Source organism: Dromiciops gliroides, chromosome 2 (assembly GCF_019393635.1).
Source record: "Dromiciops gliroides isolate mDroGli1 chromosome 2, mDroGli1.pri, whole genome shotgun sequence".
Classification (NCBI taxonomy): domain Eukaryota; kingdom Metazoa; phylum Chordata; class Mammalia; order Microbiotheria; family Microbiotheriidae; genus Dromiciops; species Dromiciops gliroides.
Window position 1 is genome coordinate 682,739,933 of NC_057862.1, and position 17,033 is coordinate 682,756,965.

At 40.2% G+C, this 17,033-nt stretch overlaps 1 protein-coding gene across 1 annotated transcript in view; it reads right to left on the minus strand.

Annotated features, from left to right (window-relative positions):
• The window catches only part of EBF2 (EBF transcription factor 2), a 263,562-nt gene that overhangs the window by 20,929 nt on the left and 225,600 nt on the right, over nucleotides 1-17,033 (minus strand). Inside the window, exons 11-13 of the mRNA XM_043984840.1 lie at nucleotides 7,005-7,093; nucleotides 3,332-3,397; nucleotides 3,052-3,229 (exon numbers count right to left, since the gene is read on the minus strand). Of these exons, the coding sequence (XP_043840775.1) occupies nucleotides 3,052-3,229; nucleotides 3,332-3,397; nucleotides 7,005-7,093 (333 nt within the window). The remainder of the gene's footprint in view (nucleotides 1-3,051; nucleotides 3,230-3,331; nucleotides 3,398-7,004; nucleotides 7,094-17,033) is intronic.

Here is a 17,033-nt window from a genome sequence, read left to right on the forward strand (position 1 = left end):
TCAGTATGTATCACAGCACTTAACAGGCTCCAAGTTTAGTCAATATTTGTTGAATTGAATTCCCACTCTGATCCCCAACTGCTAGTCACATTACCTTGAAATGATTTTGTATGTATAAGGGGGTGTCCTCTACCTCACCCCAATTATTGTAATTATAAAAGACCCAGACATCTCTATGGAATCAATCAATCAAAAGCATAAATCAGGTGTTACCAAGCCTTTAATCAATGGGGAAGTAGTGAAACAGTTTGATCAGTAGATAAAATCAGATAACAACTCAGGAAATGTGTTAGGATTGAATCAGTGAAGCCAACATATCTTGGGGTCTGTGTATATTACAGCAACCCAACTTAGAATCAAGACTTCCAAGGGATTCTATCCACAAGCCAGTCTAGTTAATGATAACAATAATTTTTAAAATTGAGCCAGGGGAGGGGGGAGTGGGATGGTGAGGATTGAATTCTCTCTCATCTCCTCCCTGTCCCCCATGGACTAGAGGACAAGTATGAACTTTGAAATGTTTTGCCATTGGAATTAGGATCAGTATCCAAAGAACATAAGTGGCTGATCATACTATCTTCATTGGGAAGTAAAACAGGTCAAAGATGGTAGCTTCAGGGTTAACAAAGGCATTGAGCCTTAGAACCTTGCAGATAGCTACATTGAATAATGAGTATTCCACAAAGGGGAAAAAAGGATTTCTAGTTATTAAGAGCTGTGATTTACCCCTTTATCACATCTACTATCTAAGCTTTTCCCTGGACTGGTATGCATTTGGGGAAAAGTGCATCCAAGACATTTGGAGGCATGTTTTATTACTAACTGTTGTCATGATACCACATCAGGAAATACCCCTCACTAGAAGCCAGTTAAGTCTGGCTAGCTGATAAACCAAATTTGGGGGAGGAGGGAGAGGAGTTTATGAATGACAGTACTAGAAGTTACTTCAGGACCCCACCCACCAATATGAGTGGGTGTTGGAGAAATTGTCTCAGAGGGCATGCTATATATATAATTTTACTTTCATGTGTACGTGTTGTCTCCCCTAGTGCACTATAAGCTACTAGAAAGTCATAGCACTTTCCTTTTTGTTTTCATAGTCCCAGCATTGAGCATAGTGCTTAGCACATAGTAGGTAATTAAAAATAGATTCAAATTATGGAATGGAATAGAGTGAGGAGCACTCACTTATTTGGTTAAGGTAGTTGATTTGAGAGAAGATTACTTTGCTTTTTACTGAGTCTTTAGATTTCTAGGACAGGGAAGGAAAATGGTAGAAGAGAGGGGCAGGGGTATTTTTAAACATTTTTTGTTTAGTGGTTAATGAAAGGCAACATATTAAACTCAGCCCAATCAAATAATGATTAGGTGTACCTGAAATAAGGATCTGTGTCTCTATGTGCTTACCTTTCATTCACAAATCAACTCCAACTTTCTCATCAGTTTGTATGTATGCATGCATATGGGAAATTACACAGAGTTATGAGCTAACTATCCCAGAACTTTAACACCAAGATTTTCCAAGTGATGCTACGTGATTGTGAGCCATGGAACATGCTGGTGTCTGAAGGATTAATCATACTGGTGAGTCCAAGATCAATGAAAAGATAAAGGGTGGGAACAAGTAGGCAAAAGCAAGTCACTAAAAAGGACGAATCAATAAAGACATCAAGGATATATATGGCATTCTTCCCTCCACTTAAAAGGGAGGTGGACTGGTCATGTGCCCAGGAGGATGGATAACATGGAAATAGGCTGAGTGCTAGAGTAATTGAGAAGTTATGGAAAGTCATGGACAAGAAATGCACCAGATGATAAGGCACAGGTAGGTTATGATTTGTTCTTATATGAGCAGCACTCACAAACATGAGATCAAGGACCCTTTAAAGTGTCTAAGTGGTATTTCCCAAGTAAAACAGAGGCAAAGACATTGAAAAATCATGAGATCATAAGTAGGAAGATGAATGGGAACTTAGAGGCCATAAGTTCCAAGCTCCCTCATTTTAGCATGGTACCTAGCACATGGCTTAATGAATGGTGATCAAATTGAATAGCACATGAGCAAGCTGAGGTTCAAATAGTTAAAGTGATTTGCTCAAGGTTACACATATACCATGCATCAAAAGCGGGATTTGAACTTGGGTCTTCTGATTCCAAAATCCGTACTCAACTGTTCCATATTGCTTTTGGGTAAAATATATTATACAGGAAATAGTTGAAAAAGAGAAGTGTGTGGGGGGGGGTGCAGCTAGGTGGCACTATAGTGGATAAAGCACTGGCCCTGTATTCAGTAGGACCTGAGTTCAAATGCCACCTCAGATCCTTGACACTTACTACTGTGTGACCCTGGGCAAGTCACTTAATGCTCATTTCCCCACAAAAAAAGATGGGGGAAGTGGGTTGGTCATAGAGTAAGTGAGACATAAGAAATGGACAGGTCAAGTGTTCACATTAGTTTTTAATATACTGAAAGGGTTAATTCAGTTCAACCAATGAAAGATCAAATCACCTAATTTGTCTAACCTGACAAGAATATGAGAAAGATGTACATTGTTATTAGAAGGAACTCCTTCCAAAAATACAGACCACAACCCATCTATAATTTAGTATATGTCTTAGTGAGTTACCTGAAGCACACAGGAGTTTAGGAGTTGCCTAGGGGTCTCATTTCTTAGCAAGGGTCAGAGGTAGGCTTGGTTCCTAGGTCTTTCTAACACCAAGCCCAGTGTTCTCGTCATCGTAAAACACTGTTTCTGGTACTTCCAAAACTAATCATCTATACAGTTCAAAACATTTTCCAATCGTGGTTATTCCACATCCTCCTTCTTAACCTTGTCATTGAAAATTTTGTTTTAAAATATATTAACTCTATGGATACCACTCAGCAATGGGATAATTGATTAAGCATGTGAACTTTTTGTTTTCCTCATAAACTGGCATCCTTTCAGTTGCCTAAGTGTGGTTCATTTGATCCAGGAAGGATGCTTATCCCAATGTCTTCTGAATTTAAGGCTAATAGTAGCTAACCTTGGACTGCAAAGAAGCTATTACCTTGGTTGTTTCCCTGTGTGGACTCTGAGATGCTGACACCTAGCTGGCTGCCATAGGAGTTGATTCCCATCATGCCACTGTGAGCTGGAGAGCTAGACAGAGCTGGGATCTGGCTGGGATTCCTTGGGACACTGTAGAGGGCCTCAGCAATGTCAGCAGCTCGCTTCAGAATGATGTCCTACAAAACAATTCCACAAGTTACCATTTTTTGCAGGAAAAGTCAGAATCAATTAGGAGGCAAGAGAGTAGTGGCCCAAGGGGCAAAGGTTTGGCTTCTAACCTGGTTATTGTGGGGTGTTCCATAAAGGGCTTCCACTAAATCAGCAGCTCTTTTCAACAACATTTCCTGGGGAAGAGATGGGGACAATAAACAAATTGTGAAATGCATGAATACAGAGAGGGGAACCATTTCCTCACACTTAAAGGGTATAGAGGCATCAAGTGCTGGAGAGAACTAAAATGACTAACCACAATGCTAAATATTTTGGTGGCAGACTACTTTTAAAAATCATCTATTGTTCTCTTCTCCACTAAAAAGCCCACTGAATAATTCAACTCAACTGAGCAAACATTTATTAATGTACTAAGCACATTATCATAATGTGCAAAGGATGCTGGCAAGCCTCAAAGTCAACATCAGTAGTCCCTTCAAGATCCCACCAAGATGGAAAGAGGTTTTGAATCAAATCCCCATGTAGGAATGTTTGGTTGTGTTAGTTTCCTTGTCTTTCTTCAAGACACATCTCAAACCTCATCTTCTATAAGAGGCCTGTTTTTCCCCAACCCCCAACTGCCAGTGCCTTCTCCTCTGAGACTACCTTCCATCTATACCATATATTTCACCTAGCTTTCTCCATGTTGTCTCCACCATTAAATGTGAGCTACTTGAAGGCAGGGACTGTTTTTGCCTTTCTTTGTATCTACAGTACTTAGCATAGTGACTATTACATAGCAAGCTCTTAATATATACTTGACTCAACTGAGTATAAAGAAGCTCAAGAATATTCAGTAGCTCCCTATTGCCTCTAGGAAAAAAAAAAACAATTTAAAAACCCTCAGCTTAGCACTTTGAGCCTCCTGCATATTTTATGGTAATCTCCCTCAAAGGTGGCATGATCTAGCCAGATTTGCTTATTAGAAGTTCCTTGACCTTGACACATAATTTCCATCTTAGTGTCTTTGCAGGACTTTCACTGCCACCCCCATGACTGAATTTTACTTCCTTTTCACTTCTGCCTATTTGGAATCCCTGGTTTTCTTCAAAATTCAGCTCAGGTGTGCCATATTCTAAATTAAGTCTTTTATGATTCTCCCTGCCCTGTTGTTAGTGCATGAGCCCTCGTCATATTGTCTTGAGTTTAATGATCTGTGTACATGTTGTACCTCTCTGATAGAAAGTAATACAGAGAAATGAGTACAGGAAAAGTTGCATTTTTGTCTTTGTATGCTGAACATCTAGCATAGTGCCTTACAATAAGTGTTTTTCAAATTGAATTGAATTCAGCTTTTAGATTCATAGCTCTAGATCTAAAAGGAACCTTAGACACTATCTGGTCCAACCCTGTCATTTTATGGATGGGGAAAACTGAAGTTCAGAGAAATTAAGTGACTTACCCAAAGTCACCAAGATACTAAGTGTCAAAGTTAATATCTGAATCCAGGGCTTCTGATTCTGAATGCAGCTCTTTTCCATTGGAATTGAATTAATCAACAGAAAGTTAGCTACCAAATAATTTTATGGTGATAACAAATCATGAAGTTCCAAATACCAAGGAATAGAGAGATTGGAGCTATGTCCATGGAAAAAGTGATTACATCATTGAATCAAAAATCTTGAGGGGCTGCTAGGTGGCGCAGTGGATAAAGCACCGGCCCTGGAGTCAGGAGTACATGAGTTCAAATCCAGCCTCAGACACTTAACACTTACTAGCTGTGTGACCCTGGGCAAGTCACTTAACCCCAATTGCCTCACTAAAAAAAAAAAAAAAGGAAGAAAAAAACAAATCTTGAGAAATACTAATGGCTCATTTATTCCTTCCCAAAAGTGTTGGGCTCCCTAGACACAAAACAGTTATGATATGGGAAGGCTTCAGGAAAAATGTGTGTGGCCAGGTAGGTTTTATCAAAGGGGGGAAAAACTATTTCCGAAGCCATGCTGGACATAAATCAGAATGTCGGACCGATCCAGTATTTTTAAGGTGATTGATTGGCCTGAACCACATCCTCTTGTCTAGGAGCTATCCAGAGTTCTGAAATGGCTCTGTCACTGCCTTTTGTGAAATTTGATTCTAATAAAGATGAATTCTCTCAATAACTCTCTCTCTTGTTTCTTGAGAGAGAGAGAGAGAGAGAGAGAGATAGAACAAGCAGTGATCCCTTTCCTCTCCTTTTGTCTTTGCCACTCCTATTTTTCCTACAGCTTTTTAAATCACTATTAACCTATTTTATAGAAATCATTTATTTGTAAGGCTAGGGTTTTTCCTAGAGGAAAATAAAGGTGCATTAGAGAAGCAATTATGGGCTTCTAATTTTTCTCATGATACAGAGAAATAACAATTTCACAATTTGGTATCTGAATGTTTAAAGTTCCAATTTGGAGGAAAAATGAAATACCTCTCAGAAATTTAATGAGATATAATAAATATGATCAACTTTTTATATAAATCAAAGCTTAAATAATAAGCCAGGCCCTTGTCAAGTCATTTTTCATAAGCAGACTTATAAAAAGGAAGCATATACACAAGTATACCTTGCCTTGTGTTATACAGGTGTACCCTCACACAATTTTATACAGTGAATGTTATTTCACAATAATGTCATTAATGCAACATAACCAAATTCTACTGTTATAACATTATTTGGACAGTTGCCCAAGGCAAATAAGATGGCAGTTCTGAGCTAACTCTTGAGAACCAGTGGTGATGAGTCTAAGTATCAACTTTACGATTACCCACAGTGTTCAGCAAATTATGTTCCAGTGAAACCACTGAGACCCATGTAAAATCACTTCACCTAAAACTGCGTTTTCACAAAAATCAGTAAACAACATTAGAGAAATGAAATTTGTAGCTATGTGTATAGGAGGCAGTAGAAATGATCTGATCTTGGAATCATAGGCAGGTCATCTCCCCTCTGGTTCTCTTCAGTGTAAAATGTGAAAGTTGGACTAAATGACCTCTAAAGGATGTTTTTACTCTAGCTCTATGATCTTAAGTATTTGATAATTGATTATTCATAGGAGGCCATGATCACAGGAGAGTACTTTAGAGGTCATCCAGTCTAACCCCTTTATTATATAGATAAGGAAACTGAGGCCCAGCTAGAACACAAGCCTTTAAATCATCCTCCCTTTTCCACTTAATTTCTTAGTATCAAATGTTGAGTGTTGGAAGAGATGTTGGAGGTCACTTAGTCTAATCCCATCATTTAACAAATGAGGAAGTTGAGAACAAAAAGGGTTAAGTAACTTGTCCAAAGTCATGCTGGTGGTAAGTGGGGAAAGCAGGATTTGCAGCTAAGTTGTCTGACTCTAAATACAACATGCTTCCCTGATAACTGATGCATAAATAGAATATGTTAATATGCTATGGGACCATTGGATTTCAAAGAATTCACTTTGAAAAAGTGAATTGTCTTTTACAAAGATTAATCTGATTGATCTGATTTGAAACTCTATTTTCAGGTGTCAGGGTTGTGTGAGTGTGTATAGGTGTGTGTGTGTGTGTGTGTGTGTGTTTTAGCACATTCCAGAAGTATATTTCAAAATTAAGCTTTATCAGTGGAACATTTTGTGCACATTAGACACCTATATCCCAAAGAAAACCCAAGAGAATCTTTGCAGCCAAGCTTCAAAGCCTATTTAGAACTAAAAGAGTTTGTTTTCAGATGCATCTCATTTTACTAAAATGCCATAAAATGTTTTTTTGAACACATCAGTCTCCAGAGTGATTTACCTTAGCTAGTCTTTCTGGATCTCCAGGATGCCTCGGGATGACTTTCTGCAATCTCTGGAAGCCATAGTCTATGGTAGGTTCATTTAACGCTGAAAAAGAAAAGTCCCAACTCCTAAGTATGTATCCTGGTTATTAATTAAACCTTCTTAAAGAAATATTTTTAAAGGCCGCCACAGTTTCTGGTATTAGCAATATCTAACACTAATGCCTCCAATAGAGGAAGCATTGTTGGTGCTATTGATTCTTTACTTACTTATTTCACACAGCTAAGAAAAGGATGGAACATCTAATGATAACAATGGAGGTTGAGGTGGAGTAGATATGGGCCACTGGCCAACTGTGGTTTGTACATAAGATGAGATGTGACAGAAAATGGGGCATCAAAGATAGATGGTCTCCAAAGGAGGTTAGTCAGCATCCAAGGTGAGCCCCTCCTACACCTACCAGAATGGAGGTTTTCTATCTCAAGCACTAAACAGAGTTCCTGACATATAGTAATCATATCATAAAATCTTGTTGAACAAAATGTAATCGAATCATGAAATTCTGGATAAATTAAAGAATAAAAATGTAAAATTTTTCACTAAAACAAATATAAGGTGGGGGGCACTAGAACCTGGGAGGATGAAGAAAGGAGTAACTTGAGCTGAATCATAAAGGAGACCAAGGCTTTTAAAGGGCAGGGATGAACATGGAATACATTCCAGGCATAGGAGACATCCACTGAAAAGGCAAAGAGATGAGAGATAGAGAGTCATGTGTGCAGAGCAGCAAGGAAGCCTGTCTGGTAAAAGTACAGAGTACAAGGTGGGTAGTCAAGTGTAAGGAGACTAGAAGGGTAGGAAAGAGCCAGATTGTGAAGGGCTTACAATGCCAAACAAATGAGTTGACATTTGATCCTACAGGGAATAGGGAGCCAGTAGAGTTTGTTGAGCTGTAGATGGATAACTTTAGGATTTTGTGATCCATTGTATAATCTTGGGAAGTTCATTTAATCTCTCTGGGTCTCACTTTACTCTTCAGAAAAATTAGGGACCTGCACTCAATTATTTTTAAGGTCTCTTTTAGCTTTGACACTCTATAGTTTGGGGATTGTTTTCTTTTTCCTACTGAACTGATTGGTTGGAGAAAAAAATCAACCTAAAGAAGCATTCATCTTAACATCCTATAAACATGTGTTCAGTGTTCATGTCCAAAGCCAACTTGCTAGTCTTAGTATTGTACTCCACTTTGGTAAGAGAATACCCACGAGAAGTATAAGGAAACCTTCAGTCACTAAAGTCCGACTATATCATTGCCTGCCATAATCAACACCAATCTGCAAACTCTCCTACCATTTGCTTCTTGGTCAGTAGTGCTCATGGGAAGTCATTCAAACACCATGTCTGATGGGCACCAGAAGAGAAAAGCTTGCATAGCAAAAACCAAAGTGAATTGGAATCATGCCCCAAACCATAGGCTGTATTTATCTATGTCTTTCTTTAGTAACATAGCATTAAGGTAAAAGGTCATCTCCCCACTGAAATATATTTTATATTTACTTTTTTATTAAATAATTATGGCATGGCATGAAGTTAAATATTACAGAAGCTAATCAGGAGGGAATTCAATCGAGCAAACCCCGACCTGAGAATTTCGTCTTTGCTATACATAGAATGTCTTAATCCTCCACTGGGAACCATTCAGGTTTACTTAAGGAGTTTAATAATACACATTTCAACTGCCACAGAATCTAAATCCCATTTGGATCAGCTTTGAAAAACTTTCATCAATACCTTGAGATTTCATAATAATTCTCCTGAGGCCTAGGATCTCGTGTGTCATTTCATCTTCAGATTGTGGGTCTGATTATTAGCTTTCTTACATACCTTGGGTCTGGCCAATAGATAGAAACTGTAAGAATTCTATTTGGGTATTTTTGTTTTTAACCACAACATTTTTAACTAAAAATATCTAATGGGAACCACCACATCTATAGCTTGTGAAAAAAAAATCTGGGCTGGCCCAGGCCAAGAATTATTTTTTTTTTCAAAAAAGGAAAAATTGTATAATTTTTTTGGCAATTGTTTCTCAAAGAGATGCCATGAGAGCCTCTGCTGTAGTGATGGACCTGGAAGCAGGAGGACTGGGTTTGCATTCCACTTCAAACACTATGCAACCACGTGAAAGTTACACAGCCCTTGGAGGACTTCTTCCTCATCTGTAATATGGAGTTAATAATACTTGGACCAGGCAGCTAGGTGGTGCAGTGGATAAAGCACTGGCCCTATATTCAGGAGGACCTGAGTTCAAATCTGGCCTCAGACACTTGACACTTACTAGTGTGTGACCCTGGGCAAGTCACTTAACCCTCATTGCCCCTCAAAATTATTATTGTTGTTGTTGTTGATAATAATAATAGTTGGACCACCTGTTCCACAAAGTTATTTTGATGAGAGTATTTTGAAAAATTAAAAGCTTTATAGAAAAGTGGACAATTATTATGTTTATTATGTGATCAGGCTGCCATGAGCTAGGGTCTCAGAGAATGCTTGCTTATTGAATTGTCTCTTCACCTCTCTCTGCCTCAATTGTATCATCTGCAAAAATGAGGGCATTGAACTAGACTACTCCAGTCCCTTTTGCCTCAGAAAGCTAGTGTGTCATTTTATGACCCAAATTCCTCCATCATTGTCTCACTAAATATGCTTTCTGATCCTATGAATCAATCAATAAATTCATTACTTGCTCCAGCCTGCTAGGGTGCTCTACCTCAGATAACAAGGAAGCAAATGTAGAATCAGAGGAACACAGAAATTAGAAAAAGAAGGGAATGTAGAGATCTTAGCATCTTAGAGCCAGAAGGGACATCAGAGCCCATCTTATTCCCAAATCATCAAAATGTAGCTTTAGAAGTAATCTTGGTGGCCATCTTGTCTAATTAATTCATTCTTCAGGAAAGGAAACTGAGGTCTGGAGAGATAAAGTAATTGGCCCAAGGTCAGGGAAGTAGCAGAACTGGTGTCTGGACCCAGGTCCCCAATGCCAAACCAGGGCCATCTCAACTCCAATCTCCATTGGATCAGAGACTATGTTTCCTTAGACTGTATTTCCCCTTCAGGATGTAACACACTGCCTTGGACAAAATGAGTGCTTGGTAAATGTGTCTTGCATGAAGGGTCTTGATTCCACCACTTATTCACTATGTACATGACCTTCAGGAAGTCATTTAAATAGTAAGGGCCTCAGTTTCCTCACATATCAAATGGGGAGTATGCTTAGACCTCAAAATTTTCCCTTTCTACAGTTCTATGATCCCTTTGGGACAAGGATAAAATGAAAAGGAACTGCTATCCTTTCCTATTCCATTGGGGAAAAAATTCTACAGTATGATGAGAACTTTACAAATAATGACCAAGAGTGGGAGGTGACCATGAGCTTCTTGCCTGGATCATCCCATTAGAAACATGTGATCTGGAAAATTTGATCAAAAATGGAAGATTCCCAACCCGACAGCATTTTTGATAAGATGTACATCTCTCTCCTCATCCTAATCCCATTGGGTATAATGGCAGAATTTTTTTTTCCTGGTGGTTTTGGGGAGATTATATCTAAGCACTTTATTAAGAGGTGGCATCCATCTTGTGGACAGAGCAATGAGGATGTGAGTCAAACACCTGCAGGGCACAAGTGAAAGATTAGATGGAAGCCTTTGATATTTAATTTTAAATGAAATATTAATTTAATATTTAATTACGCTTGGGGGTCAGGAAAGAGTGCAGTGGCAAGGCAGGGTGTTTGAAGAAGCCCTTAATATACACAGTTAAGGAGACAACTGTAAAAATTAAAGATAAATTTCAAGGGTAAATCTAAATGCCACCACGGAGCTATTCCACGTGTCCTCCCGCTCCCCATAATGTGTATTTAGAATATTAGAGCTGAATATGCAGAGCTGTTAAGAAGCAGCCTGACACTCTAGGAGAGGCGGCCTCCTCCTTTCCTCATTCTGGGGCTGCCAATAGGCCCATCTCAACTGAAATGAGACATCTGAATTTCACATGGGGGGGCCACTGGCAAACCCCAGGACAGCAAGAGGGCTGTTGCTTCCACCTGCTTCCAGTTCGAGGAGGGAACAATTGTCCTCAGACTGGCTTTTGATGTTTGATTTGGGTGCTTTTAACTAAGAAACAGATTCATTTCTTAAATAGTTTTTTTTAATGCAGGGTAATGTTTTTTTTAAAGAGAAAGAAAGAAGGACATTAAATAGAAGTTGGATAAGCTCTTAGCATTTTAGATTCAGCTCATGTATAAAGGTTTTTTTTATCTACAGCCATTTTTGGTCTATAGATCACAATAGAAACCTTCATTTCAGTACTTCAAAGGATTGCATTCTCATTAATGGGTATACTCTATGCAAGGGTATAGGCCATAGCCCATTTACCCATCTTATCCTGTGAGACTCTTGCCCATGTCCTCCCGTATGTCCAACCAATGTTCCAAGACCTTTCTCTATCCTATCACAATATATAGGTATCATGCAGTTACATCTATCCAACTGTTATCCTAAATTTTTATGACACTACTTCCCTGCCATATATTTCTTGGCTATTACACCATTTTTTTCTGTATAAGCTATCATTGGCAACATGTTTCAGTCTACTTCAACTCACTATACATCTCTCCATTGTTCTCTGGGCCACTTGCCATTTCGGTTCTTGTTTCATGATTCATAGATGTAGAACAGCATCAGAATCATAGAATTTCAAGGATACTTCCTCAATCTCTCCCTCTCCCAGATTCTTAGTAAGTGGGGCAAGTGGTTTCACAGCCTATTTCTAAAGATAACCAATGAGAATAAATCTATAGTCTCTTGTGGGAGCCAAAATTTCACTTTTGGACAGCTCAAAGCTTGAACTGTCTCTCAAATCCTGAAATAATTCAACATTCAATACCCCAAACAAAACAGCAGAAGGACCAGCCCTGGGAGTCCTTCTAGATGCATGCAAAGCCCAATCCTAACATAAGGTCTGAAGGCAAGAAGAAAACTGGAAGAACATGTGGTGGTGGTAGAAAAGAACGCCACCATGAAAAGCTATGATAGTAACAGATGCTCAAGACACAAACCCATAAGAACAGAATGACTCCAAAACATCTACAAGCAAAGCCTAAAAGAAGCACACAGCCTGGGTGTAAGTTTGACTAAAATCCCTGGAAGAGATGAAACAAGAATTTAAGATATTTTTATAAATGAAATGAGGGCTCTAGAGGAAAAATTAGAAAAGAAATGTTACTAGCTGTGTGACCCTGGGCAAGTCACTTAACCCCAGTTGCCTCATTACAAAATTTTAAAAAAAGAAATAAAAGCTATGGAAGGATTGGAAAAGGAATGAACAGTTTGGAGATGAAGGTATAAAATGCTCCCCAAGCAACAAATTCCTTAAAATTTAGTATGGACCAAATGGAAACTAATGGCTCGATGACACAATATGAAATATTAAAACACAGATTAAAAACTGAAAAAATAAAATAGCATATCATGGCAAGACAACTGACTTAGGAAATCAATTAAGAGAGGATATTTTGAGAATTATTGAACTATATGAAAGCCATGACCAAAAAAAAATACCCTAGACACATTTCAAAAGGTGATAAAAGAAAACTATCCAGATCTCATAGAACCAGAAGGCAAAGTAGGGATACAAAGAATCTACTAGTAACTTCCTGAAAGCTGCAAAATGAAAATACCCAGGAACATTATAACCAAAATCCAGAACTTCCAGGTTAAAGAAAAAACCTGCAAGTAACCAGAAATCAAGAATTCGACTTCTGAGGATCCAGTCAGGATCACACAAGATTTAGCAGCCACCAAACTTATAATCAGGAACATCACACCTGCAAAATGGAGTATAACCTCAAAGGATGAAAAATGAACCTTTTAACAAGAGTATTCTCAAGCATTTCTTAGGAAGAGACCAGAGCTGCATAGAAACTTTGAAATATGAATGTAGGAATCAAGAGAAGGATAAAATGGTAAACATGAGCAGTAAGCATAGGAGACTGAACAAGGATAAACTCTTTGTATTTCCCCTCAGAACCCTATCATGATCAGGGGCCATAGTGGGAATCTAACTACACAGAGTAACTAACAATGGTTCTGTTATAATTTGATGATTTTAAAAGATGAATGTAAATGGATGGGAAGAGGAATATACTAGCGGGGGAGGGGGAGGTAAAGAAGGAATGGGGGAAATTAGCTTACATAATACTAAATCAACACCAAATTCTAAGAAAGGATAAATATAAAGAGTCACTGCAGCTCCAAACCTACCCACTCAAACAAGCTATTGATGCTGAAATATGAAAATGGATAAATGAAAAGTCATTGACACCAAATATCACCATCTCCAACAAAAATATAACTAATGTAAAAGAAATCACATCTAAGAGGTCAAAAGAATCTCCCTGGGGGCAGCTAGGTGGCGCAGTGGATAGAGCACCAGCTCTGGAATCAGGAGGACCTGAGTTCAAATTTGGCCTCAGACACTTAACACTTACTAGCTGTGTGACCCTGGGCAAGTCACTTAACCCCAGTTGCCTCACTAAAACAAAAACAAACAAACAAACAAAAAGAATCTCCCTAAACTATCTCAACACTTGATCTCCTTTTCAAGAGGTAACATTCATTTATAATGTAAACTAATTTTCAAAGTATTACTCAGGAGGTTAGATTATTTTGCCTTTATTTGACTCCCCAACACTTATCATGGTGCTCAGCACATAGTAAGTACTCAATAAATGCTTACTGACTCATACAGATGGCCCTTGCCAAAGGGAGCCCAGTTAAAAGGAGGCACAAAGGTAGAATATGAATGACAGTTACTACTCATAAACAGGCTATATTTTAAACTGTGCCCTGTTGCCCCCGTGCCCCTACTAAGATCACCTTTTATCCTGAACAGTTCACATCTCTGAGCCCCATTTTCTCTCAATTTCCCCCTTGTGAGGGGCTTAAAGTAGATGACTTCAGGTCCCTCACAGAATTAATTCTATGAACCTAAGAGCAGATACATGGGTAACACTGGGTAGTGGATAGAGATCTGGGCCTCAAAGTCAGGAGGGCCTGGGTTCATGTCTGATCTCTTACATGTACAAACTATGAGATTGGGTAAGTCATTTAAGCTCTCAATGTTCTACTCAATTCTTTAACACTAAATTGGAGGAAACAATTCAATTTGCATTGCGTAAAGTTTCCTCACTAGGAATTTCCCTACAACAATGAAATCCCAAGTCTGGTTCTTCTTCATATGATCCTAAAGATATTTCTCTGGCCCATGCCCAAGGTGACAATCTGCCTCCATTTTCCTCAGCTCACAGGAGTAGGGAGCACTTTTGAAGGGGGGGCTTAGATATAGTCCTGAGTATCCATAGACATGGGGTGAGGGGATGAATAATAATAAACCAATCATTTCCTCCAGCAGTAGCCAGGTACATCCTGTCACATGGTGAGAAAAAACAGCCCCGTGCTATCATGGGTGGGAAGAAAACATGTCATTTTCAGAGGTGGGGTGTTGCTCCTGCAGCCCTTAGCATGGACAACACCAGCCACCTCAGGGAGCTGATTGCTCCAGTTTGGCTAATTGCAGCAGGTGAGGCTAAAATTAAGGGCTAGGGCTCATTAAGGTGGTGCCTCTCTCAGCACAGAAATTGTCAATGTGGACGCACATAGTAAAAGGTTGAGCTTCCCCAACTTCCTCCTCTGAATTTTCCTTCTAAAAGGACCCCTTCTGAAGGATGAAGACTCACCTGGGATGCCAGGTTACCTCCCCCAAATCTGATTGGGTGGCTCTCTCCATGGTTCCATGCAGGGCCCTAACACCAAACAGTCAGGTTTGGGGTTTCTTCCTCTCTCTTTGGTCAGAATAACTTTTCTTTTCTTTCTTTCTTTCTTTTTTATTTTTTTGGTTTTTCAAGCACACTAGAGAGGAAACTGTATTTTGAGTAAGAGGAGGTAGATTTGAATCTGGCTCTTTGATTTGCTAGCTTTGTGCATTTAGGCAAAGCCCATTCTCTGGGCCTCAAATTGGGCTCACTGATCTCTAAAGTACCTTCTGCCTCTAACTGTACAATCCTCTGATCTAAACGAGCCTCCAGAGCCAGTCCCTGGATTACAGTCACAGAACCTCGGAGCTTTAAGGATCACAGGCTTGGAGGTAGGAGAAGCCTCTGACATAATCTAGAGTCCAGCACCCTCATTATACAGTTGAGAAAACGGAGCCAGGGGAGGTCCGGAGTGTAAGGATGGGGTCAAACCGCCCTGCCCTACTTGAGCCTCAATCCCTTAACTTGGTGGGAACATGTCTTAGTCAATTAATCACTCCCAGACCTTAGACTAAGTGCTAAAAGGCCTTTTGAACTGGAATCATGTTTGGATAGATGGAGTAAACTTGGCCATACCCCAGGGATTGTCTATAAATTCTCAAGCAAGTTGAGAAGGGATGGAATTCCAGAACCTGGAGCGAGTGTGGCTTTCCAGCACACTGGTGAAGAGGAACCCCCTGGGAGGAAGGAGGAGGCCTCCATGTTGGACTGGGCCAAGCATCCTCTCCCTCCCCCCCTCCCAATTTTTTGGTCAGCCCTCATGAACCTCAAAAGGTCTGGAAGGTTTCAGACTTCCTATTTTCCTATCAGTATCCTATGTCTCTGCATGAGCTTCAGGAATTCAGGGGGCAGGCACTCTAGGTAGGAGTCTCCCCATTTCGCAGGTGAGCAATTAGGAGGCATAGAAGCAAGCGACTTGCCCATGAATGCAGTCCAGTGTCAGGAAGGATTCAAACCCAGGTCTCTCCTGACACCATATCTACACTCTCCCCACTGCTCCCACTGCTCCTCTCACATTATTCCCAGTTCCCTCCCTATTCTTCCCCATTGCTGCTGTGTGATTGTCTCAGTACACCTGAGGCCCTAATCTGTCCTAGGGCAGCAGAAGGTTTCTACAGAAGTCCTGCTCTCAGGAAGAGATGGAAAGACGAGAACCCTTTGTCCACTGACTCTGCGGGAGAAGAGGCCAGGGTGTGACAGCCCAGCATGGGATAGGGCTCGGGTCTGACACCGGAGACAGCCCTTCCAGACATTTCCAGTGAACATTCCATCTCCTTCCATCTCCAGCCACTGGGCTGAGGCTCCCCACTGGGTTACCAATTAGTTCTCCTTGTCAAGTGGCAGTTTTCTCAATAGGAAGGGGCTCAAGACCACCAATTCACTTCCCGTGGGGCCTGGAGCCATCCCCAGCTGGTTTGTGTTTCCCAGCTCCACTAAACTGGGCTACATTTGATCCAGTAACCTTGAGGTGAAAGTTTCTGGCTAGAGTTACTGGGCTCCAGAAGGTCCTGACACCCACCCCTGGGTGGTTTTGATTTGGGGTTTTGCTTGCTGATGGTGGCAGAGGAAGACTGTGCCTCCAGAGAGAGCTTGGGCTTCCCTCTTCCTCTCTCATTCCTGTCCTCTCCACCAGCCACCACCATCCCTCACACATACTCACTGGATCCACCATAAACTAAATGGGTTGGGGCCAGAACATGGCCTTCCAGCCAGAAACATTTTTCTACAAATAACTGCCCTTTGCAGGATCAAGTTCAATAGACACCAAGGTTCCTTCCAATTTTAAAATGCCATGATTTTGTCTTCTTAGGAGTCTTGGACTAGATCAGATTACAACTCAAAATCGATTACACTGTGACCGCACCCTAGTTTTTACTATGGTGATGTAGAATGGTAGCGGTAATGATGTTGATAGTGAAGAGAATGTGTAAGTACCTTGTACCTCTATAGACATTAACCAAGGCAGTACTGGGTCATGGAAAAAGAATTCCACTTGGCAAGCGGTGAGAAGCAGGCCAAGGAGTATAAAGACAATCAGGCTCAAGAACTATCTAGGACCCAGGTTTGGTTTTGTGTCACTTAGCAATAGGGACTGGACCTATGATTTCCTGGGTTTATAGAAATCCCAAGTGATGAAACTCCCTCTATTATTTCAGGTCAGTATCTTCTCTG